Below are 25916 nucleotides of genomic sequence, written 5' to 3' on the forward strand. Positions count from 1 at the left end.
AACTTTTAAGCTAAAATGCTTCTTGAATTTCCAACTAACCATTTCCAGAAAAAAATATAAAAATAAATGCCTGTAGGTGGGGCACCTGTTTAGGCCTGATCTTCCAAGCGCAAATGGGGGGAAGGTAGATGTTTGTTCACGCGCGCGCACGCACACGTATGAGTCATCCCATCCAAACTAAAGCACTTTGTCAGAGGCGTCCATTCACGTTCCACTCGCGAGGACGCGCAGACTCAATCTGGGGCTCACAGGAAAGCGCTTGTAGTGACGGTAGCTCTATATAAGTCCATTCAGCATCCCTTCCGCCTTTAAGTAACTATATACTTGTCTCTGCGGAGAAGAGAAGGAGGGCGGCATCTCGCCAACTATACCTGGCAACCTACACGGCTGTAGACTTCTGGACTACCTGTACTGAAGGTAGGGAAATATTCCTGGACACTTTTAATACTGTTATTTACTTGGGGTGTTTTATATTGTTAATTAAAACCAAAAGAGATTTATATCCAATTATTTTTTTGTTTATTTTGTTAAGTTTTATTGTTTTCGTAATATCTTACTATAGGGCTCTATATAAACCAATAATTTGAGGTCAGATGCATAATTAAAAAATATATATATTTCAATTTATTCTACTAATATAGATTTTAATGTAAATTGAAATTATTTAGAAATAATCGATGGATACATTGGCTCCCCAGTGGCTCTATCCATGGAGTGTGATCCGTGCGTAATTTTCTTTTTACGCACGTCCAACAACATAAATCCTAAATATGTTTTGGTTTGTTTTTGTTTTTTTTTTACTTCGCAGATTCCCAGCTGAAATCCTGACATGAAGCTCAATTTATTCGGCACCACCGTGATTCTGCTCGTTGCCTTCTTACCGCGCTACGAATGTCGGGCTATTGAGAGCCCAGGCGGTCCCCTGCGCATCCCTGCTCTCCAAAGCCAAAACTCCGAACAGCAGCAGCAGCGGCAGCAGCAGGACCAGCAGCAGCAATCTGGCCCCATTCTTGAGCGCCTCGGAGAGGAGTATTTTATTCGGCTGGGAAACGGGGACTCTAACTCTTTCCCATCCTTGTACTATCCCGGCGGATCCCCGTCCATCTTCAGCAGAGCGCAGCAGCTCCAGCTGACGCGGCGCCTCTTGCAGGGGAAAGTTGGCAACATCAGGGCGCTCATAGGCGGCTTCGCCGACCGCGGGGACGAGTCGATGGAGAGGGGGAGGAGGTCCGAAGAACCGCCGATATCCCTGGATCTGACCTTCCACCTGCTGAGGGAGATGATGGAGATGTCCCGGGCGGAGCAGCTGGCCCAGCAGGCGCAAAACAACAGAAGGATGATGGAGTTGTTTGGGAAATAAAACCACCTCTCCACTTCACCAAAGAGTTCATTTCCTTCCTTTTTTTTTTCGTTCTGCATTTATTAGCACAAAAACATGCGGTGTGCAATATAGTGCTGCTTTTATCACTTTATCATTCATAGCTTTAAAACCTGAAAATGATGGAGCGTAACCGGGCTGGACTGGTCCGATTGTACCTTGCCATTTTGATGTTGGTGTCCAATTTGTAAAGTTTCAGAAGATGCACATTTCTTTGGTTCCCACATCAATTTGTATTTTGTTTTAGATTATGAACCGCTGTATTTATGATATTTATGTTTGTTAATAAACTTATGTGCAACCAGACATTTTTCTCTGTTGTGCAACGACACGTCTTATATTTATTTTTTTAAATAAAAATCAAATAAATGCAATGCTTACATTTCTCTGTCAATATCCTTACAAGAATAAACTGAAGCTCCAATCAAATGCTAGTATTAGATAAATTTTTAAGGTTTAGACAAATGTAGCTGGGAACCTTGCATTTGCAACATAAGCACACTAATTATTTCATAACTTCAGAAATGAAAATAATAAAACCAAAAATGAACAGATTTCTGTATATAGGAGTTTCTGAACAAGAAAACAAAAGAGTAATTTCCTCTGCAACCTGCAGCCTCAAGAGGCACTTGTCATTGTGGCATCAAGAAGCAACCATAGACAGCTCAAATATGCACCACTAATGAGAGCAAACTACATTATGTCTGCTTGTCCGTTGATCTCTGACCTTAAAGAGTCAGGATATACCAAACAAGATCTGTACTGAGGGACTCATCCTATATACATCACATAGTCTGTGAGAGCTGGTAGTGCTGCTCTGAGCCATTTTGTAAGATCCAACTCACTGATGCTATGCAGTGATTAGATGGGACTCAGTGATGGACTCTCTGAGGTGAAGCTCTGTCAAGGTGAGACTACGAAGAGCCTCTGCGGTCTTGAGTCGTGAGCACAAACTGGACGATGGTATAATCTCTGGAGCTGGCTGTGAGGTGGAAAGCGAATGCATTCAGTCATAGAAACTGGATGAGGTGATTGACAAAAACAAGGAGAAATAAGAAAATAATTCAACATCTTGAAGCTTAATCAGAATATTAAAGATTTATTTGAACTTTGCCGTTCGAAAATATGCATCACACAAGGAAGAATACAGGTGTTTATTTTTGTTGTTTTTTCTTTTTTATTATGACTTGCAATCAAAGGAAATTAGGGATGAAACAATTAATCAGACTAATGAATAAACCCGGTTAATAGTGATCAATTAATTTTGTTTTTATCATCGACTAGTTTGGTAATTGACTTGAATCTTTAATTGTAGTTTATATATATATATATATATATATATATATATATATATATATATATATATATATATATATATATATATATATATATATATATATATATATATACATTTGGAATATATATACATAAGGCTAAAGAAGCTAGTTCTGTATATCTTCCCCCAAACCAGAAAGTCTTAAGTGGCATTTCTGAGAACTGAACTAACTTTGAGTTGATAGTGCATTTTTAATGTATTTTTCATTTAAACACTTCTACATTGATGTTTTTTTTTATCTTATAAGGTTATCTTGATTGATAGAAATAAAACAATTAATAGATCAATTGATTTATATAATAGATAGAAACCCTAAATTGAGTTTCTTGGAAAATTAAACAAAACTTTAAAAAAAAGTTTTCCCGATGAAAGTATGTTCATATGCTATGCAGTATTGAGACTTAGTTATGTTTATCATTTAGCATGAATAACTACATCAATGCAGTGTGGAATGATGGTGATCGGCCTGATCGGTTCTGCTGAGGTGTAGTGGTTTAATAACAGTCTTCAGCTCTTCTTCATTATTAGATGTGCTATTGCTGATCTTCCTCTTAGCAGTACTTCATGGAGTCTCAATGGGGTTTAGGTCAGGTGACATTGGTGGACAATCAAGTACAGCAACATTATGAACGATAAAGTGGGAGGTGGCACTTTAGCAGTGTGGAAAATAAAAACATAAGATCTCAATAAAGCTTGTGAGTATGGACAACATTGGTGACTTTAAAATGTTCTTTATCATCCCTGACTGTAGAAATATCAGTAAGGCTTTTATTTGCAGCAACTTGGATCTCCACCTCTCCATTATTCCAGAAACTCTGGAACTGTGACTTTATCCTAAAATGGCCTTAGATTGTGCTCGATGCTTAAATTTGGTTAGACTCTTCTGTGTCGTCTTTGCTTTAGTGATGGCTTAGCATAAGGCAGCTGGGTTTGTCTAAGCGTCTGAGCTGAATCTCACTTAAACACTTTTCCTTTGACTCATTTTTCCATGGGTTAATTTGAATGCTGCACTCTGTGAACAGCCACCTTTTTTAATAGTAACCTTTTGTGTATTGATCTTCTTTTCAGAGAGAACCGTGAATTTGAAGATCATAGCAGCAAAAACTCAGTTTTTTTCTAATTTTCATTTACTATATTCTAATTTCCTAAAAAGATACATCATTAGCTTTCGAAAGTATCAAAAGTTTAAAATACATCCGTCTGTGTATAATTAACATAATATGCTATGTTTGAATCCTATTTGTTCAATAGATAAAATGCACTTTTCAACGATATCCTAATCATTGAAAAAAATGATTATTAAGATTCAAATGAAGATGTTACATTGAGAAATCAATTGTACTATCATTAGGAAAGATCTCCAGAAATACACTTCAAATCAATTTTAATATCACTATATATATATATATATATATATATATATATATATATATATATATATATATATATATATATATATATATATATATATATATATATATATATATATATATATATATATATATATATATATGCCAAAAGGCAGAATGAAATTGAATATTGGAAAATATGTGACAAAAAAAGAAAATAATAGATTAATAAAGTACGGTAAGGTCACAGTGATGTTTTTCCTTCATTCTCTGCTGCCCTTATAAAGTTATATAGGTAATAAAAAACAGCATGATGGAAGCAAGGAGGAAGTAAATCCCTTTTCTGCTGCTTTCTCATTATTAAGCAGTGATTTATTTAAGGTCAGCAGCATTAGTTAAAGCAAAAAGCAACAGATTGACTATCAAAAATCTGTCAAAGTAGGAAAAATGAAATATATTAACATGATGAAAATAAATAAGACTAATTTGTATGACTGTTGTCTTCCTCCTCCTCTAGTCCTGCCTCTCTTCAAATCAGAGACTTCGTCTCGCATGGATTGAAAATTTCTCACGCTTTCTTTTCCCGTTTTGATTTGACAAAGAGTCAGAATTGATCAGAAATCAGCACTGATGAGAGGCAGCTTTTCAGCACTTAGTTAAGATGCTGCTTGGATAGATGGGAGTTAGCTTGAAGCAGTGCTCCCTGCTGGGATCAGGGATGAGGTAATTTGCACGGGGGCGTTAGGCTGAGCAGAAGTGGCTGAACCTGCAGCCCCTCCAGAAACAGTCCGTGCACCCTCTCCCCCCTCTGCGGCTACTTCCTCTTCATCCTCGTCATCATCATCTGTAATAAAAGTGAGCTGCGGTCAGATAGAAGACAGAAAACTAGCAAAAAATCTGGTAAATAAGCGACAACCCTTCACCTCCGATAAAGTCGATGCTGCTTAGAGCCTTGCGTTCTCTTCTGAAGTCAACTTTGTAGTGATCCATTTTCTCATAACCGCTCTCAACTTTATCCAAATGTGTTGTACTGGATGCCTCTCCAATCCTGTGGGTAATTGATTAAAATAGAACATCCATTGACTAGATTTCAGCATCACACACTCAAGTTAGCACCTCCTGAAATATATTCATATGTTTGTGATTTTCAGCACTTTCCACAGGTTATTTCAGGTTGCCGCAGCTCAAGATAGTTATGTGCAACATTACGCAGAATTATTTTTCACTTCAGCCAGAGAGAAGGTGTGACTTTGCTACACAGTGTAGCAGCACATGTTGATTTAGTGAATCATTCATGAAAGGATCAATAAGAAAAATAAAAAATACACTTTCAAAACCACAGCAGCAAGAAGGAAAACACAAGTTTTGGCCTTGCAGATATATATTTATGTGGCTGTAAATTAGGACTCACTTTTTTATAAGATCTTTTGCAACCTGAAAGAGACAAAGATTCACATTTTCAGATGACAATAGAGTTTAGTTGTAAAGATACAAACTCAAACCGTTCTTCTGACCTGTAGGAAAAGAGCCATTTCTGTCTCTTCCATAGTTTGAAAGCCTCTCTCCACAATCTTGCAGCTCTCCTCAAGATGGTCTCCGTACTTCTTTGTCAGGCTCTGTATGTAATTCACCTTCTCTTCCTGCTCTGCCGTCACCTTCTGACTCATCTCCTTCTTCTTCTCCTCCAGCATGGAGTAGAGCTGATCAAACTTTTCACACACCTTGGTCTTCTGCCTCTGACCGTTCTCCTGGGATCCAGAGAGTTAGACGAGGAAAGAAAAGAAGGAGAAAGACAGGAAATTCAATCCACATAAATAATTTAGGTAAGCTGAGTGAGTGTATGCAAATGTAATTTGTGGGAGATAACATCTGTGAATATTGATAATCGAAGACAATTGCAGCAAGTTTTTTTATTCCCCACTAAGGTTTTTATAGCCCTTTACACTGTTGATATAATGTCCGACTAATTTATTGTTTTTTTTTATTGAACTTTTGAAACATCCAGCAACAGAAATGTTCATTGTTTGTTCAATGTCTGTCAGATGAAGCAGTTTTCATTGCTTGCCAAACATTCTCTTTTAGATCCAGGTCAGGACTTTGATTAGGCCATTATGACACATGATGAATATGCTTAATTGAAACCATTCCTCTACAGCTCTGCCTGTATGTCTGCGTCGTGCAGGACAGTAAACTTCTGTGCCAGTCTCAATCTCTTTTGCAGCTTTGGATGGAAGAAGGGGAACTCTGAGCAGGTTGTCTGCTCCTGCTTCTTTGCTTAGCATGATGTGCCATCACCATGTTGGACTGGTTTTTGGATGCAGTCTTTGCTTTAAGCAGCTCGTATACAGTTTTGCACGGAGGGCTAAAAGGTGGTCTTACCTGCCTGGAGCAAATATAAGAATCTCTCCACATGCTTTGAAATGTGGTAACTTCCCTTAATGATGTTCTATTTGCCACTCTTCTAAAATAATAGACTTTTAAAGCACACCAGTAATAGATATCCTGCCATCAGATTATCCCTCCCTGTGCCATCAGATTATCCCTGAGCTGTGGATTTCTGCTGCTCCTCAGTAGCTACCTGGATCCCTTGGCTGTTTCTGTAATTAACGCTCCCCCAGCCCAGTCTGCCAGGTGGGTTTGTAGTCCTGCAATGCTCTTTTCATGAAAGATTACTCACTGGCATATTCAACGCTTCCCTAGATGATGGCGCGAGTTAAACAGTGGTGGGTCAAGCCTTCAAAGCCTCCAATACTAGGCTAAAATCTATCAGCAACACTAACCTACATTCACAACCTAAACTTAAATTTTCTTCTATCCAGCTTAATTTATTTATTACAAACTATCTGTTCTCTTAATTTCTTAGCATTTCTCTTGGCTTAGGTTCTTTCATTACATTTATGTAGTTGCTATACTTTTGATCCAGTCAGATATCAGCCTTAGTGCGTTACTATGGTAATCAAATCTGCCCAGGGCCTTCAGAGTCAGCAGTACTGGCTGATGTTACTTTAACAATATTATTGAGGAACGTTTTCTTCCGCCAATCAGATTTCAGGACCAGCTAGTGGGCTGACCCAAACGTCACAACTTTCTGTCCTCTGATTGGTCAGTTTGGGCAAAATGTTTATAGCCAATTAAGCAAGCAGCAATCTGCATTTTAGATCCGCTTTTGTCAAAGGTTTTTCTGGCTGATACTAAATGGAGATGCTAAGTCTTCCTGAACAAAAACAGAAGGATGGATTTTGTTTACAAATAACCAGCATCTGTGGTGAGTGTGATATATTTTATTTTCATGCTATATGCTTCATTTTCTTCTAATTAGATGCATATTGGATCTGAGAAGAGGTTTGGTGTTGGCTTAGAGGTATAGAATTTGATCTTTTATTTCCGGGTGGATCATCTATATAAGTGGTCCTCCTAATTGTCAATCATTCTGGTGATATTTTTAAGTGAGGCCGTCCCACATGCTCAACCCGTTAGCAATCTTTTTCTGCGCATGCGCACTTTCAGATGCATATCTGTGGTGGGCTACAGTTTCTTTGAAAATGGCCGAGGGTCGTAAGAGAAAAAGTGTTTACAAAGTGTATGAGAAGAAATGAAAAGCCTCAGAAGAGGCAGATACAACCCAGAATGCTTTGCACGGAGAGCTCTCCTCGCAAAACACTCTGAGATTTGCTGTCACAGCGGCCCACTGTCACCGTAGCCTGTCGCTACCCGACAGAGCCGACTAATAACAAAGATGGCGCAGGCACTGCGCAGTTCAGGAGGAGTTACGTCGCCAACGGGGCAAAAAGCAGTGATTATCTGTCCAAACGGTAAATTAACTGAGTTCACTATAAAGTCCACTAAATAGTCCCCGCTCTATATAGTGATTGAGGTATTTTGAGGTTTGAGTGGACATTCGGACACAGTAAACTTGTATGTGCTATGAGAACAGCACATTTTAAACAGGGCGTGCACGAGAAGAAATGGGCTCGGGCATGCTCTTATACATGACTTTTGTTTTTTTAAGTGGAGAGGGCAGATCTTTTAAAAAAATCCTCCACAACACCTTTAACTGGGGTTCATTATTACTTAATCTCTGTATTCACCCTCACACTAACCTTCCTCTCGGTTATACCTGTGCTTGTTACATTTCATATTTGAATACTATTGGTTCTTTATTTTATTAAAATGTGAAATTGATGATATTAAGCCCTTGACACCCCAACACTTTGTATTACCAAGATAGCATCAGCATCCCCTCATTTCCAGTTGTTACACATTCAGTGAAAAGGAACCTTTGGCAAGCTCTTGATCAAGGGTTTAAAAAGTACCAGATGTACCGCCTGCCACTGGAGTTCACTAATGTTCTACACTGTAAAGCACCCGGAGTCCTATAAAGTGAACATGTCATGCTTTTAAATCAGTCTTTTGCTTATTTAAATCCTTCAGTTGTGGTCCGTAAGAAGTGTAACTGCAACGCTTTGGTCTGAATACCTCACTATTTTAGCTCCTCAGGTGCCCTTTGTTCCCCTGCTCTTAGTCGGCCTTAGAGCCCCTTGTGTTGGGGAGGCCTCTTTAAATGCGAATGAGGAACTTGATATCCCATCCCTCTCCAGCTCACAGAATGTTTTACACTCCACACCTTTCTGCCATTTCTGTAGTTTGATGGCAAAGATATATTTACCTAACTGAGCAGAAAGCAATAGAGGGTGTACATTGTTTGGGCTAAGACACCAAACCAGCAACTATTTTGACTTTCCCAGTATGCGCTGTGGAATACTTGAGCTTGGAGTACAAGAATGTTTGCTAGAATGAAAATCATGGATTCATGAAATTAGTTTTCCAGACGTCCTGGGACTTGTTTAGAGGTTCCACAGCAAATGCTGTGACTTTATGCCTCAAAAAAACACACAATGAAGAAAACTGAGTGGATTCAAATATATGACCGAATCAGAAGATACCGATATCAATGCAGTACCTGGAGAAACTAAATAAACTTTATTCAAAGTTCAAAACAAAATGAATTACAGAACTACAAAAGTAGATTTTTTTTATGAATTGCAACTGATTTAATAATCAGGTAATTTCCAAATGGTGAAGATGTACAAATTCTTACAGGGCTTTTGAACTGAAAGAAAAAGGAATGCACTGTATATTGAAGCCTGACTTATGGAGAATGGGCAATTTGGGCAATTTGGGCTTAGATGCCTTGCCTAAGGGCATATACGCATATATTGAACAAGAATTATGGAATTTAAACCCTCAACCCTTTTTTTCTACAAGATTACTATTCCTCCCTTTGACTGTAGTTGCCAACAACCTAAAGGTAATAGGTTGTACTGGATTATGTAATAGTGTCAGAGTAAAGTGAGCTGAAAACAAAAAGCAATATGAGTTACATTATTAAATAAGTATTTTCAAATGATTAATTTTCCTTACACATTTTGAGTTGATTTAACACATAAAATCAATTTAGAAAAACATTGAGGCCTGTTTCTATGATGGTCTCTGGGGTTTTGCTGTTTTTCTGCTCTGAGTGAGCATCCTGTCACAGAGAGGAGCTTTGCTGGGGGCTGGGTCAACTCGTCTTGCTGCACATCTGAGAATATTTCTCAATCAAGATGACTAGGATGTATATAAGGAGGCGAAGGGTCATACTTGTTTGAAGCATTTATCAGTCTTCATCACCTGCCTGCCCGCTCTCCAGCATCACGTCTCCTGAAAGTGTCAACGCTCTCGGATCTCACTCATATTCCCCTCAACCGCTTGGGTTTGGTCTGCTAAGACCTCTGCATGAAACCCCTACAGATACATGCTACCTCACCTTTATCACTGAAGTAAGTGGTCTTGGTGGTTTTTGTAAATAAAACATTAAAACTCACTGGTTCTGAATGTGATTCTGCATGTGAGTCAAAATCTACAAACCAACATCCCTGTTTTTCATGTGTGGAAAAGTTTAAGCAGCAGCATTACTTTTGCAAGGAGCTTTACAAGACGCGCTTCCTTCCTTATGTCTGATCTGAGTAAAGTTGCTGAAGGTGACACATGGGGAACCAAAATAGATAGAGTATTTTCTGAACTAAGTCTAAATGTGAAAGAAACCAAACAAAGGCTGACTGTTCTTCTCCCCATTGGTTACACTGGTTGTTCTCTTAATGCTACAGAGTCAGAGCATGAATCAGGTGTTTGAGGCAGAAAAAAAAATGAAAGTGAATGAAGAGAGTAAGCGGAACACAAGGCGGCACTGAACTCCAATTTTTTTTCTCTCTCCTTTTGTGTGAAGCCCACAGACTGATACAGAAATAAGCAGATAAAGTAGTTGTGACAAAGGCATGTTACACTAGTGGGTAAGGCTCTACAGGTGGGTTAGTGCATGCACAAGTTTATGACTGCTGCGAGCAGCCGAATGCTGCAGGAGCTTGACACCAACCTCTACGACACGACAAGCTTCCTCTAGCTGACTTATGATGCCTTGGATCCTGTCGTGGTTCCCAACCATCATGGCGATCCCGTCACTCAGTTCGGTCTGGAGGCAAAGGCAAGGTGGGAGGGAGTATGGCATTAAATCAGGGACACTTTAAACCAGTTATTGACATACAAAAAGAATGACCAACATTTCACCCTTCTATACAAATAATTACTCTGCCTTTAAGTAATTTGATAAAGCTAATGTGACAATATTGCATCATTTTAGAATTAATTCACAATTGACCAACACAAGTCTGGTCCATCAAAGATAATTTCCAGATGTCTGAAGCTTCCGCTTTGATCTGTTCAAACAACAATATGAATGTTTAAACACAATGGGAATGTCCAACCATCATACTGGTCAGAAAGGAGATACATTCTGCATCTAAAAATCTTAAATATTAGTTTGTGGCATAATATCTGCATCAACCCCAAAACAGGAAAGAATGACTTTGTGAGAAGCTGGCTAAAAGCTGTCCTGTATTTGGATGGGCTGAAATGTTGCTCAGCAAAGAAGAAGCCATTATTCCGAAAGATTAATTTTAAAGCTTTAATTTCATTGAACTGAAATTGAAAGTTGATTGTGATGAAAATTATGTTTGAAGGATATGCTGGTGAAGATTCTCAGTCATCCAAGTCATAGTCATTCCAAAAAAAGTAAAAAAAAAAAAAAAACAATCCACTGGACTTTGTTTCAAAGTTTGAAGATGTTTCACTTCCCATCCAGGAAGCTTTTTCAATTCAAAATGTCAGAAATAGAGTTGAGTTTGAGGCTCTTATACATAGTCCAACAGGCCTTTAAAAAACATGCAAATTGAAACAGACGAACGATTCCACCCCTTTGGAATGGGAGTCGTTTGGTTTTTTTGTTAGCCTGCAATGCCCCATACCTGTCTATATCTCTGAAAGTGGGCAGGCAGATTTGCATGTTTTCTAAAGGCTTTGTTGGGCTACTGTATATTAGCCCTGAACTTAACACTATTTCTGACATTTTGAATTGAAAAGCTTCCTGGATGGGAAGCGAAACGTCTTCAAACTTGGAAACAAAGTCCAGTGGATTGTTTTTTTAACCTTTTTTGGTATGTTTGAAGAAAACGAGAAGACTTGTATAATCCTGAAAATAGTATTTTGTCATAAACTATATTATATATATATATATTATGTAATGTGGAAAGCAATATTTAAGAGCCATCCAAAACGTCATTGACCTCAGATGTCTTTCCAGACATAACTGGGATATGCACCTAGGTCTCCTGCATTATGGTCAAAGACTTAAACTCATAGTAACTAATAATATACTTAAACTCTATTGGAACTTAACAGTGTCCAAAAATTTGTTCTGTTATACCCAAAGTGTTTAGGCCATGTATTGCTGTTAAAGCCAACAAGTACTGAGGTTATATAGAGTTCAGAATTAAAAGAAAGCCATAATAAAAATATAGAAATAATTTTATTATATCTCCTAGTTACTGAATTTAAGAAAATAAGAATAATGTGGTTAATCCTAACAGACCCTAAAGAGTGTTTTGTCTGATTTACTATCAATCTTGGAGAAATTAAAAGGTTACAGGTCTTTTAATGCACTGTTTGTTCATCTCTGGTTTCAGCTGTATTCATATCAATGAAGGTGTTCTGCAGTAAAGAGAACATTTGAAAACACTAAGCCCTCACCTTCTTTGTCTGGTAGACGCTGCCGAGAGGTGCCACCTCGCAGTCTTTGTGGGCCCCGAAAACCTTACACATTGAACACGTGGGTACGCCGTGGGTTACACAGTAAATTTTGATCTTTTCCTCCCCGTGAACGTCACACATGGGCGTTTCTTCCTTCTTCTCTGGTGTTGGCCTGCTGCTGCTGTTAAGGTGTGATGAACACAGCAACACCTTTCTGTCATTTCACTGCATACTGATGTGACATGTCTAGTCACTTTGATAATGTCACTGTTACAAACCTTGACAGATTATGGACGATCCGTCAGACATTCTTTTCCATTAATGCCTACGCTGTCAGGAGGGTAATCGATATAGCTGTGTGCTGATGAGTGCACAGGTATAGGATTTTTACACTATATGAATTAAAATGTATAATAAGAGTCTAATTCTTCTTTGATTTCTTGAGCTGGGACATTATCTCTCAATTAAGAATCTTAAATCTGAGCTGGGGTGTTGTGGTTTTATGCTTAACAAGCTTTTGCTATCAGAAACATCCTGTAAGCCAACTCAGCAAAATGACTTTAAAGCCATAGGGGCTTTGACTTTATTAATAACTGGGATACTTCCTTTTTCTTCCTTCTCACACTAATGAAGGTACAACCATCAAGTCATGAACAACTTACTGCCTTACAAAACTATTCACCCCACATGAACCTTTTCTTATTGTCTTTGTATCACAGTATCAAACGTCAATGTGTTTTAGGAGTCAGAAATAATATAAAGTAAAAAGTCATTTAAAAGTGAAAGGAAATGGAAAATGGTTTGACTGGGCCATGGTAACAAATAATCGTGCTTTAATAAGCAGCACTGGCTCTGTGTTTACAATCCTTGTTTTATCAGATGGTGAAACTTCTCAGTCTCCAAATTAGTCTTCTCTAAAACATCTCTGTATTTAGCTTCATCATTCTTCTCCCTGCAAAATAATAGATGCTACTATCATGATTCACCAAAGTAACGGTGTGTGTGGGATGATATGTAGTGTAAATCATGTTTCTCATGTCTCCAATATGGCAAACTGCAAAAAGTACTTTTTCTGAACTTCTTTTTAGATCGGAGAGTTTCTCCAACCTGAGCTGGTGATTTCTGCAGCTCATCTAAAGTAAACTCCATTTCCAGATGACAGATTGAACCGTGTACTATAAGATGTGTTAATGAGGCTATTTGTTCACTTTGTTTTCTAATTAAAAAAGGCCCAGCAGTGGTACCCACCCTGTGATTAAATTACACCACTGTGCACCCTATTTAACATTTAAGTGATTTGGGAAGGTGACTGTCTGGAGTGGAGTTGAAAGGGGGGTTAAAGAAAACTGCATGGCACAGTTTGCAGATACAGCATTTCCTTTCACTTGTATGCATGTTATTATATTTGCAATCATCTGCAAATGTGTATTACTGTATCACATAAAATAGAAATTAAATACAAAAAGGCATGTGGTTGTTGTATGATCATATGTTGACAAGGCGTGGTGTCTGCTTTGTCTCACCTACTCGACCCCTGTTTGAACATATCAATGATATTCTCAACCAGGAGGTTCCTCTGCAGGCCGTAGACGCCATGCCTGTCCAGGACCACCTCGTGTCTGCAGGACGGGCATCGGAAACGGCCACCGGACGTCAATGAGCTACTTCTGGTAGGAAGATAGGGGTTTGCAGCCTGGAAGCCAAAGCAGTTAAAACCCTATTTTTAGTTTTTTTTTAGCAGGGCTGTGATGGATGAATATCGTAGCTTCCTTCAATAAACAGTCATCAAAAGCTAATCCAGTGGATGAACAGAAAATCAAAGCCATAGTGTTGAGAAACAGTAAGTGGGTTCATATGGTGTAAGCAATGTGTTGATTCAACTTTAACAACTTACTATAACATTTCTAATGTTCATTTATTTCATCAAAAAGGTTCCAAAAAAGGATATTCAAGGGCAGCTGGTCCTTAGGTCCTTAACTAGCCGTATTTTTTGTCATTTACACATAAACTTGTGTTACGTTTTAAAGAGATAACTTTAAAACATTTCAGAAAGAACTCTAAAATAGTAGTATTCCAGTGGGAGGCATACATAAAAGTGTCTCTTGGATTGAATATGATTTAAAGTAAAAAATGAGTGGCTTTCATTTGTTTTCTTACCTGAAAAACATCATTGGCACACTTTCTACAAAGGTTGTGCTGGCAGGGTAGGATCACCACGGGCTTTGTAAACATTTCCAAGCATATGGGACAAATCAGCTGCTTTTCCAAGTTCTCCATTATGTTAGCTACAAGAAGTCAACCTCAAACTCAGACTAAACTCAATCAAACTAAAGCTTTGGTAAAAGTGACGCTGAGTCACGCGATAAAAAGAAGAGAGTGTACGGTCCAACTCGGTTGGTGTCAGTTCTTTTTTAAGCTTGGCTTGCTATTTTTACCGTGGCCATATTTGAAACTGAGCAGGGCTGCATTCAACAGCTGTCTAACAGCTTCTAAACATGCCCTGTAGAGGGTGAGTTAGGGTGATGAAATGATGCTGAAGCTAAGAGAAATGTCACCTTTTCCCTATAAATGTGTAACTTTGCTCCCTGACTGAGAGCAAAATTCAAGTTTTAAGCTCAAAAAACAATATTTTGACTTTACCAAAACATGTTGCTCAATATGGGTAAATATAAATAAGCAGAGCTAAGAGCAAGTCATTATTTCCCAACTCAGTCTCAATTCAAGTCACGGGTTAAATCCAACCCTACATAGTTTAAATTTCAACACAGTGTGTCATCCTGAGCCTCCCTGATTCAGGACAGAAAACCCCCAAAACATGTTAGTTTTGATGTCACAGTGCATCAAAACAAACATTCTCTATTACTGTTTAACTTATTTCTTAAAAGTTTCCCCTTTTGAACTTCTTTTTGGGTTTTCAGTTATTTATGTCATTCTGTTTTGTTGGTCACTCATTTCGTTTCAATTTTGTGTCTTTCTATTTGTTTTCTAGTTATGTTTAAGCTGTGTTGCATTTTTTTAGTTACTCTCTGATGCCCCCTTGTGCCTGTCTCCTTTCCTCTAGCTCCCTTCTAGTTACTTCTATCCACACCTGCTCCATATCAGCTAATTAGCCCATTCTTTGTCCCCCATGTATACTCCTGTGCAGTTCCCTGTGCTGGTTTCTTGTTGTTACTTGGCTCCCCATGAGTGTTTTCCACTGATGTCTGCTGATTTTTGGTTTCCTGTATTTTAGTTCTTGGATTCTGTTTCTGTTAGCTTTTTCATTAAAACATCAAAACTCATCTCTGCATTTGGGTCCTCAACTAACTTCCACCAAACCATACAACTGCAATGGACTGACTGCATATATTCAGAGTGTACATGCTGGCAGGAGAGGGTAACTAGAGTGGTTCTACTTTACTATACTTTTAACTTTTATTTAAAGAATAATATTGTGGGTGTGTTGCTACACTTGAGCAAATCTTGTGGTTACTCCACCCACCAGGAATAACTTGAGTTATTTGAAGATCAGGTGTAAATATAGTGAGCAGCATATATTGTACCTTCTTTATCCTTTCCTAACATATCTACATTATCTGCTGTACAGATTTGTTTTAATATATTTTAAGAAAATTGATGCATAAGTATTTTTTCTGTAGGAATTCATGTTGTACTGTTTCTTATTTTTACTCTCTTTTATACGTTGTATTACCAGAATTTGTGTCCGTCTGTCTGATAACATAATTTTAAACATTAAATCATGTTATTTTCCAAAAATTACTCAGTAGGCTACTTGTGTAGCCGTTTTACCAAGACCTTTTTTGCTCTTACGGAATTTCTTGGATCACTACTTTCTGCTTTTATTTGAGTAAAAAAATATTAAAGTAGTGCTTGTAGATTTTTGGCTACTCTACCCACCTCTCCAATCTTGTTAATTGTTTGTCGAATCAAAGTAAGATTTGGTACCCCCCGAAAAAAGAAATTTGTTAAGTGAAATACAGGTGTTAGTGTTAAAGATGGAGCCCAGATGTAATCTTACTTGACACCTACTCCGCCAGTATAACACATGTCTGTGTAAATTCTCAGTCATCAGGGTCATTGCAATTACAGAACAGGTTTAAATCAGAGGTGCCCCCTCTGGATAATTACATGCTTCAAGGGATTTCTTGACAACAAAAATAACACAAATATGTCAGGAAACCTCTTAAGGCATGTGGTTATCCAAACCGAGATAAGGATATACATTTTGTCAGGACGCCTTCCTACTTTTTCCTCCAGCTCAAACACTCAGCCTATAGCACCAAACCACAGGTGCTATAGTCAGGGCTATGCTTACAGAGCTGATTGAGCCCTGAACATCTGGCATGATATTTAGTAAAAAATGTTATCCCCATATAATTTATAGTCCTTTCCAAAGCAAAAGCTCTGATTTTTTTTCATCTCTGTGAAGCATGAAGCAGAATATGTTTAACCATGCGTAAAAAAGTATTAAATGGATCTAAAGTTGTTATTGAAATAATCAAATAATCATAGATTAAACTGATTTCTATATCCCAATTTAAATTTAAAAAACATTTATTTTTTTATTATCAAAAGTCGAAGCCTAAATCTGAAACAAGGTCATCTTTCAGCTGTAAGATTTTGTTGCTATTCAATTGGCCAAACAGAGCTTCTGGCCAGAGAAGTTTGTTCAGTTTCCAACATGCCCTTGTCCATATGATTAGTTGGCGCTGCATTGCCGCAAGTGATCGAGAGAAGTGGAGCAGACCGCCAGGAGGATCAAGGTCCTCGTAGATAAAATGCACAGTGAGAAGAAGAGGGACCCTCTGATTACAATTACTGGACCATTAGCATGTTCAACATGTCTGGACAGACCAGCAGAGATACATCACTTTTGCTTAGGGCATAGAGGGCTTTTCTCAGAAGACATAGACACTGAAGAAGGGTGGTGTAGGGATCTGCTGCTTCAGATGTGCTTGTAGCTCCACTTCCGCCTAAAATGCTTTCTCCCAGGTGGATGATTATATTTCTGCTTTATTAGTTTTATTTGAGCGACAGTTTTTCACCTTCTTATTTTAAACCCTGGAGAGAACAGTGCTGGTGATGCCCCCTTCCAGGCCTACCTCCTGAAAGGTCGATCTTTGAAGAGGCGGACCTTGAACAAGGACCAGATGTAGGATTTTTGTGAGAGGAAACTCTGTCCTGAGGTCTTACAGCACTGCTTAGAGGGAGGCAAGAGACCAACTTAGCTGCAAGATCCTCAAGATGCACTTCGAAAACCTTTTTTTACAACAAGAATTTAAACCAGAGAATTTGACGTGTCTGTATGTGTGTTCGTGTGGATTTGACATCAGCAAAATTAGCAGTTTACCATGGTTCCCCTACCATTATTCCATATTCTCTTAGACAGGTAATAAGGTAACAGAAGCAGGGACATTTACTAACTGCCTGCAGGAGAGTCCCTTATTGTTGGAACTGCGGCTTTGGTGTAATAGAGACCAGAGTGGTGATGTGGGCCAGTGTCAGAGGTTCGCTGTGGCCAACATACAGCTTCCAGATGCACAGGAAAGATTGGATCCAACTCCCTCCTCATCAGGGCTCTAACATAATTTCGTCCCCTCCCCCAAGCAACCTGCTGGTGTCACAGTTGTGTGGCCCATGACCCTATCAACTCCTCTTTCACTTCCAGCTCCTGTGCTACAGCTCCAGTTTTTTGTACTGAATCCTGACTCAGTGGTAATGGCAGAAAAAGTTTAGCCCCAGCCACTCCATTAAGGTGTAGTGGGGGATTTTCACAATTTTTTGAAAAGACCCGCCTTCTGCACTTAAAAAAAAAAAATGCACATGCACAACCATGAACCCGCTCCTCAGAGGGAACATCTATTAAATGCATGTGATAGCATGCATTAAATTAAGGCACGCTCCAAAAGAAGATTAGCAATTTTTCCACTTTGTCAGACTTACTACCAGTAAGTGAAAATGGGGACGAGTACATAGGATGGACAGCTCCAGCTTTGTATCTGGTAATGGGGTAAATATCGGTAAGCAGAGACTGCAGTTGCTTACGATTGCGGATGTAAGGGTGAGAAAAATTCCTCTTAAAACCCACCAGAATTTATAATGACTGACCGGACCTTATTTATACCCCAATACATGGCATATTTCAACATGATGGTGAGCCGTTTAAACACGACACCAATAGCAAAGCAGACAGTGGAACTTTTAATTACTGTGTTAATAACTGTGTATAGTTCATTAGACGGTTGATAAAAAATACACTCATATAATATGTTTCAAACTGCAATAAAGATCTTAAAAGAACTATGTATTTGAGTATTTTATTTTTTACTCTACAACTTGGAATTATGGATAATCCAGAGTGTTGTACTTCATATGGGGTCCACCCAGATAATCTTGCTTAGGGGCCTATTGTTGTGTCATGCCATTGGTGTGGTAAAACAGGGAAAACTCCACTCAATAATCTGGAGCTGGATGTACACCTGTAAATACTTTATATAGATGTAGATATTTAGAACAAAGCATTCAGTTATACATTTAGATCAGTGGCGGCTGGTGAAAAATATTTTTGGTGGGGCTGATATAGCCTAGTGTATGTCTCCAACTAATCCGGAATAAGAATTCAAATAAACAATTGGACAATACATACAATTTATGATTTAATTTACTATATAATAACAGTAACAGTGATGATTTGGGTCACTGTGACGGGGTTCTTTGGCCTCCAAGAATCCAGTCTCAGTCGGGTTACCGGTGTTGGTGATTTATTGAGCTCAAAAACTCAAAACAGGGTGCAAAAGAAACTAAACATATACAAGATCCTCTGGGCCTCAGCCTCCCTCCAGTTACCAGCAATGGAACAAAGAAACAGAAAACAAAAATTGCCGCTTTTCTTCCCACAGCCCTCATTAAATAGTTTAAGCCCCTCACCTCAGGCTCTCTTATTTCTGATTTCTTCTCATTAATCAGTTTTGTCCATATATTACCTCCACAAACAATTGATGTACAAAAACAAACAAATAATTTTTACAACTTAATTCTTTTACACAGATTCATTGACTTATTCAATTACACCAAACTGGGTTTGAACCCAGCAAAGACGCAGCCAGACTGAAGATGACAAGTCCCCATAGCATAAACACGTACACACACACACACCCCACACACCCACACACACACACGGCTAACCCCACTGAAATATTAAGTGTGCACCCTCAATACGCCAGCAGGTAACCAGGACAGCTTGTGTGTTTTAAGTTCATGGAGCTACTGGTCTCAGCGCAAATGTATTGGTCCTCACAAACACAGTATAACAGGAATGTGTGTGTGGCGCGCAAAGTTAGAGAGGTTGTTTTAAGCGACGAGGTGGATTCGTCACAGTCACAATAACCATGACATGAAATGTTCATATCATACAACAGGGATGTTCTTCTGGCAAACGGGTAGATAAATAAGGATCTCACCGAATTTGGTGGAAGCTGCATCTCGTTCGTTACATTCGCAATCGTCCCTCTAATTGTCTGCACCTGCGCTTGGGTTCAGAAGCCTGTTAAAGTGCAGTATTTTCAGCGCCCCAAGACCATAAAGTTCCGAGACGCTGATTGGCCATTAAATTCACCTAGCAATAGTACATGATTGACAGATTCTCTGCAAATGTGGGTCAGTCTGATCACAGCCCCCAGAACAGAGACGGTAGGAGTCTGTCTGTGGAAATCCACAAATTAATGACCGTAGATAGGGAAATGTAGTTTATATAATTTGTTTTGCTTATAGGTACACACTCTAGAGAGTAAAACTGACATTTATGAGTTAATTTCTAAAAATATATTTTACGTTTCTCTCTTCTTATCAGGGAGGGCGGTGCCCCAGCGCCCCCTATGGGCCGGCCGCCACTGATTTAGATGTATATTTTTTGTTTTGTATACCTGTAGGGCCTACTAGACTAAACAATACAATTATTTCTCGTTTAAAATGGGCATTTAAATTATCTGAACTTCACTTGCCACAGTACATTAAACTATATACCACATACAAAAACTGCAAAATATAGGCATTTTATTTGAAAAGGTTTGATTTCAAAATTTTAAAGAGGGCAAAATTGAGTAAAAGTGTCTACGAAGAGCTGCTTTCCTTGAGGGGAATAAACTATCGTATATTGGTGGAGCAACGACGCAGATTGAGGTTCGTGGGTTCGAGACCACTGTTAGACAGCAAGTGATTAGTAAATAGATTTGAAATATGAATTAAAATACGCGATATATTGTCATTTGGGGATCATCAAAAGTCGTTTCTTTTGTGTATTTTTGTGTAAATTTGCCAGTACCACACGGGCTAACTAGCCTTCAATGCATAGCTAGCGGAGTGTCACTTAAGAGGCGTTGGAGTGTCGTGCAGGCTAGCCGCAGGATAGCCGAAGATTTAAGAGCATACACTACTTTATGCTCGCACAGGAGTCCGCGAGAGAGAGGCCGGGTTACATAAACGCGCTAAAAACATGTAACTCTTATGCTACGTTCACACCGGGGGCAGCTGGCGCGACAGAAGCAGCGAGTTTACATGCAAAGTCAATGGTTGACGCGCGTCAAGGCGCAGCAAAAGGTCCCGCGGCGCGTTTCGAGCAGCAAGCGCAGCGCGTCTGAGCAGCTGAAGCAGCGCGTCGGGCGCGTTTTGGCATCTGACGCGCGTGACGCGCCGCAAACGCGCTGCTGCTCGAGATGGAAAAATTTAATTTTTGCTGCTCGACGCGCCGCGTCAACCAATCAGAGAAGCTGATCTGGGAGCTGGCTGGGAGAGAGACACAGCGCTGATGACACAGACCGCTCTGATTACTCCTCTTAAACAGTTTATTAACGCATAATTAACTTAAAATATATACATCTGCCGGCAGAATATGTTCGCTTTTATTATTGTGGTGCCTGCAGATCGGATTATTTAGATGAAAAACACCTACCAGCCGCCGCGGTAAACCGCGAGGAGGCGACCCGCCAGAGGCTGCTGATGAATGGATTCCTTCTGTCGGCGCACCGCCGGTATGTGGGGGTCTGAGCGGCTCCGACAGAAATAACATTGGGAGGCAGGATTGTAATCTGGATGAACTGACTGCACTGATGAAGTTTTCAGGTGTATTTTCTCACTTAAAAACATATTAAAACTACTTTATTCCCACCGATCACAGCAAATATAGCTGCAAGGCAGAGAAAGGATAGTGAAGCTCCGCCCAACGCGCGTCAGAGCCACTTTTGGACCGCGCAGGCAGAGCAGCAAAGCTGCTTCAGCCGCGCGTCAGAACTACTGGTACAAGCAGCAAAAATTAAGCAGCAGACGCGATTTTGCTGCTTTTGCTGCCCCCGGTGTGAACGCAGCATTAGAAAAGTATAACATGTTCTCTACCCTAATGGTGATATTACCACTATGTTTGCCCGTCAGTGGCATCTCCCTTCGATAGCTCAGTTGGTAGAGCGGAGGACTGTAGCGGATACATAGTAATCCTTAGGTCGCTGGTTCGAATCCGGCTCGAAGGAGAGTTATTTTTTGAAATTTCTGTAAACAATTTTACCGACGTTAAAGACCTCATTTGATACAGGCAACAAGTAGAGAAGAACAATTTAACATAATTTATTGACTCTAAAGGTTTAATTACTCCATTATTTTGGCATTATTTATGAATATTTTTTGTTATTGTAAATATTTGTATTTGACTTGCTGACAGCCGGATTGAACGGCTGATATATCTGTTAAAATTAGCTTCATTTTAATAACCAAAACAATAGTTCTGCTTCCTCTTACCTCCTTTAAAATGTCAATTAATCCGTAAAATTTCTTAGTGGGTCTACTTCACTGAGTGACAATCACTAAATAGGGTCTGTCATTTAGAAACAATATTTGGTTTTCTTTTATTTTGCTTTATATCAAATATTGTTGCTGCAAACTTGTAGATATACTTTTAAATGATGACTCTGGTTATAATTACCATTTTTAAAGAGGAAAGTATAATGCTTCTCTCACAAATCAAGCATTTTTTGTTTATTAAAATATATTTTTTGTATTTTTCCTGATAATTATGTGTTACCTGTTAAGGATTGTGAGCTACTATATACATCTTTTTTATTTTAGTGCCTACATTAACTTGCAAAAATATTCTCACCAATAAATTTCTTCTCAATATACTCACAAACATCAATATTTAGATCCATATTTGGTCACATATTCCATTACCGTGAAGCTTAAGGAATAGGATACATATATATATTTTTTTTTTTTCACATATTCCAACTAAAAAGCAAAAGTAAAAGTTTTTTTTGGCTTGCAGTTAAACCAGCCTCCTTTTCTCTGATTCTCCTAGAGTCTAGTGAACCTCTCCAACTTCAAGTCTGGAAGAAGTTCAAAGTAAGGTTATAAGCAATTTCCCAAACATGAAACACCTAACAGAAAACAGCGATGTACAGTAAACCTATAGGACATTGCTGTCCATCTAAACTGATGAGACTAAAGGTTGGACAGGGGGAACAATAATTAAAGCAGCTGAGAGATAATGCTAACTTTGGAGGAAGTGCAAGGATCAGCAGCTCAGGTGGGAGAATCTGTTAACAGAAATATTATTAGTGATGCACTTCATAAATAGGACCTTTATGGAAAAGCAGCAAGAAGAAAACTATTGTTGAAAGAAAGCAATCTCCCTGTGATTTAAAACCAAATGAATAAATCAGAGATGTCTGTTAGAAGTCCACATCTTTGACAATATTTGAATATTTTTGACCTGGACCTGGTTTATGACTAAAACTAAGCTATTGTGCATAAAAAAAACCTGACTACTACTTGAATATCCAGATCTTCAAAGCAATGCTGAAGCTCTTACAGCTGCAGCTGCATCTGTTTGGCAAGGGATATATTTCAGTCTTTTTTCCCGTCTTGAGATAAATGCAGGAAAAAGAAAACAAATTGGCTTGAAATAAGGCCTTATTGCTTGGCTTAAAAATGCTTTAATATTTTTAGTTATTTTTATGCTACATTTTATTTCAAATATAGTTTTTGAAATTTCTGATAGATTCAGTACCTTAGATTAAAGACACGTTTTTAAAAACCAGTTTGTGACCCATCGGTGCATACCTAATATGCCATTTACCTCTGACTAATACAATACGACATCCGCATGTTGCACCTCTGTTCCCTTTATAGTAAGGATGGAAATGCATGCAGTGCTCTTCACACAGAAGCGTCAGTCAGTGAGTCATGTTTAACCATTTTAGACAGATATTGTTGAAAATAACAAACGTCTTTTTTTACTCCCTCTCTCATTCACTCCCGCTAATTTGGGCCCCATTGTTTTTAGGAATCCATCCAGGGACACCAGAATGCAGGTGTGGAGCCACAGCTCCAAGCGTGTACCCAGTTAATGCCTCAAAGGTGAGAAAACATTAAAAAAAACAACATAATTTTTACATTTAGCTCTGAAGCATAAAAAAAACCCTACCGGTACCTTGTCTGATTTGCAAATTTATTGAAATGCCAAAAAAAAAGCAATCTTATTAATGGTTGTCAGTCCCCTCCTCCCTAACTTTCTCTTCAGTTTGAGTGCTTCTCTTATAATGCACGATTACCCATTAAGTGTCTCTTTTTTTTATAATTTTTATGAGGCTATGGGAACGCCAGTTTATTCAGCTTTAATCATTGATCTTTAAAAAGCCTGAACTGGTCTGATTACGTGTTCATTAACGAGCGAGGACAGCTCCGGTCCTCACCATTTAACTGATGCCTAAAAGTGAATTCAGATGAGATCAATTAAGGAGATGTTCTGGGTTGTGTTTGTGCGACTAAAGTGAATTCATAATTCTAAAGCTATTACCGCCTGACTCATAATATTGCAGCGCCGGCTGGCAAAACTCCAATAAAGATTGACAAATTAAGAGCAGTATGGAGATTTCTTATAAAGATGAAAGGCTAATATAAAAGCCAGACAGTGCTGCCTTTGAAGCTGAAAGAAGCCGCTTTAGAGAGCGCAGTGTGAAACTCCTTGCTCAGCTGTAATTTGAGGATGTATATAGCAAAAGGGTCTGCCGGCACTTCCAAGTTACACGAGAGGAGGTTATACATGCATGTAGCTGCGCTCAAACGGCTCACTCACAGGATAAAAGTGTATACAGGATGAGAAAAGGAAGCAAGAGCAAAGGGGGCCATCTGTTCTCTTGTATGAATATTTCAGATAGGGGGAAGTCAGAAGGCAAGCAATCACTGGCTGTGATTTAAGAAGGCCTTTGTATAAGAGCGAGATGATCTTTCTGTCCGAATGTACTTGCAGAAATTTAGTTTTGTCTCTGAAAAGTGGTTACGCACTAAATGTGAGTCTATTGTTCCCCTCACATGTACTACGGTTTAGGGGAGGGGAAAGTTTTAACCCAAGTCACTGGATTCAGCTTCAGCTTCCCCTTTAGAATTAGACAGCAGAGTCCATTTGTATGCCATGTGTATAAAGTGAGGGGCTAGGATCACTTCCCTGCTGTTAGGTTGTCTGCCATATGTTTCTTTCCTATGTCTGCTGAGTAAAAGCATTCCCTCAGCATAATGCTGCCACCACCTTGTTCCAGAGTGTAAACTGTTGCTCTGCTTTCTGGCTTTCTGCAGGCTCTTCAAAAAAACAACCTCATCTTAACTCTATGTTTCCTGGAGTACATAACTACTGGTATTCATGCCAGCTGATTGTCCCATCTGAACTCCGGCTCTGCAGCTCCTCCAGTGTTACCACAGGGTTTCTGGTCGCTTCTGGCCATAACTTTTTGGACTAGTAGTTTTTTTTTTTGTCCCATTTTGAGATGATAGCCGTTGCATATTGTCTTATAACCTCTAATTCATATTCTCTTCACCCTATCTGCTGTTCTTTTTGGGCTTCATGTTGTTTGTCTAATGTGACAAAACTTAAACAGTTGAATATCGCCTTTCTCCTTACAATGTGATGTTTGTCATGTAAAATGTTTGTCTACATCAAGTTATTTAGGTTCAGTTTGTGGGGATTGATCTAATCTAATACAATTTGTTGATATTTTTGCATTCATTATTATTTTTAACAAATTTTTAAAGAATTTTTACTTTTACTCTGAGTGTTTCTGGCCGTGAGAGTCAGAGTATCCTATTTTTACGTTTCCAGTTTCAGATCCAAACATTAAAGCTGTATCAGGTGTGGAGGACATCTCCAAAATATCTTACAGGGGCCACCAATCTTCAGCTGAGGTGCTCAGAGGAGTTTTCCTTCTTTTTACATTTAACTTTGTGAGTACCAAATAAATGGGGAATCGTGGATCTGACAAAGGGTCTGGGAAAACTGAAAAACTGCATTGCACTTTATGTTTTTATTTCTCTTTGTTGCACATCAGAAGCATTTTCAATTTTTTTTCTGACAGCCCCTTTTTATACTCGATGATTTACTCATACATAAAGTTCCAGTCTGGGAATGTAATGTAAGTATTTTCCAGGTTGTTCCAGTTTCCAGTTTGGAAATGAAAATTCAGTATAGAGAAATATCCACATTTAGAAACATTATAGCCTATGATATTCCCTTAAATCTCCATCCATCCATCCATCCATCCATCCATCCATCCATCCATCAACAAACCCATGTAAAGAACTCATGCTGCTATCAAACTAAGTATCTTGAGTTCATCTTTACAACATGAAGAAATGGAGGGAAATTTGTCGTTTTAATGCAAAACTGTTTTAAAAGCAAAGAAACAAATTTAAAAAAAGG

At 38.8% G+C, this 25916-nt stretch overlaps 2 protein-coding genes, 1 long non-coding RNA gene and 1 other non-coding gene across 4 annotated transcripts; 3 read left to right on the forward strand and 1 right to left on the reverse strand.

The window, feature by feature from the left end:
* The first annotated feature begins 206 nt into the window (after window positions 1-206).
* Window positions 207-1684, forward strand: crhb (corticotropin releasing hormone b). Its single transcript, XM_038293761.1, has 2 exons — window positions 207-417; window positions 809-1684. Exon 2 carries the CDS (start codon window positions 830-832, stop codon window positions 1358-1360), a length of 531 nt encoding a protein of 176 aa, XP_038149689.1. The 5' UTR covers window positions 207-417; window positions 809-829; the 3' UTR covers window positions 1361-1684.
* Window positions 1685-4398: 2714 nt separating this feature from the next.
* Window positions 4399-14461, reverse strand: trim55b (tripartite motif containing 55b). The gene is made up of 8 exons (XM_038293760.1): window positions 14342-14461; window positions 13708-13877; window positions 12185-12365; window positions 10476-10571; window positions 5578-5811; window positions 5475-5497; window positions 4987-5111; window positions 4399-4907 (listed from the first exon to the last, which is right to left on the reverse strand). The coding sequence occupies exons 1-8, from the start codon at window positions 14459-14461 to the stop codon at window positions 4747-4749; spliced, it is 1110 nt and encodes a 369-aa protein (XP_038149688.1). The 3' UTR covers window positions 4399-4746.
* A 5858-nt stretch (window positions 14462-20319) lies between these two features.
* On the forward strand, window positions 20320-25551 carry LOC119788946. Its single transcript, XR_005281523.1, has 3 exons — window positions 20320-20362; window positions 23511-23584; window positions 24800-25551. It is a non-coding gene; the product is annotated as an uncharacterized LOC119788946 (long non-coding RNA).
* trnay-gua lies at window positions 21617-21702 on the forward strand. Its single transcript is given in 2 exon segments — window positions 21617-21653; window positions 21667-21702. It is a non-coding gene; the product is annotated as a tRNA-Tyr (tRNA).
* Window positions 25552-25916: the final 365 nt, after the last annotated feature.

This window comes from Cyprinodon tularosa, unplaced genomic scaffold, assembly GCF_016077235.1.
Source record: "Cyprinodon tularosa strain WSP-4 unplaced genomic scaffold, ASM1607723v1 ctg33, whole genome shotgun sequence".
Lineage (NCBI taxonomy): Eukaryota > Metazoa > Chordata > Actinopteri > Cyprinodontiformes > Cyprinodontidae > Cyprinodon > Cyprinodon tularosa.

What these genes read in the sequence shown, in the direction of transcription:
- crhb (XM_038293761.1), top strand. Translation starts at nt 830, where the DNA reads ATGAAGCTCAATTTATTCGGCACCACCGTGATTCTGCTCGTTGCCTTC.
- trim55b (XM_038293760.1), bottom strand. Translation starts at nt 14,461, where the DNA reads ATGGAGAACTTGGAAAAGCAGCTGATTTGTCCCATATGCTTGGAAATG. An exon ending in GCGTCTACCAGACAAAGAAG is followed by an intron (nt 10,572 to 12,184) that starts GTGAGGGCTTAG and finishes CTTTGCCTCCAG; the next exon opens with ACCGAACTGAGTGACGGGAT. An exon ending in AAGCTTGTCGTGTCGTAGAG is followed by an intron (nt 5,812 to 10,475) that starts GTTGGTGTCAAG and finishes TCTGGATCCCAG; the next exon opens with GAGAACGGTCAGAGGCAGAA.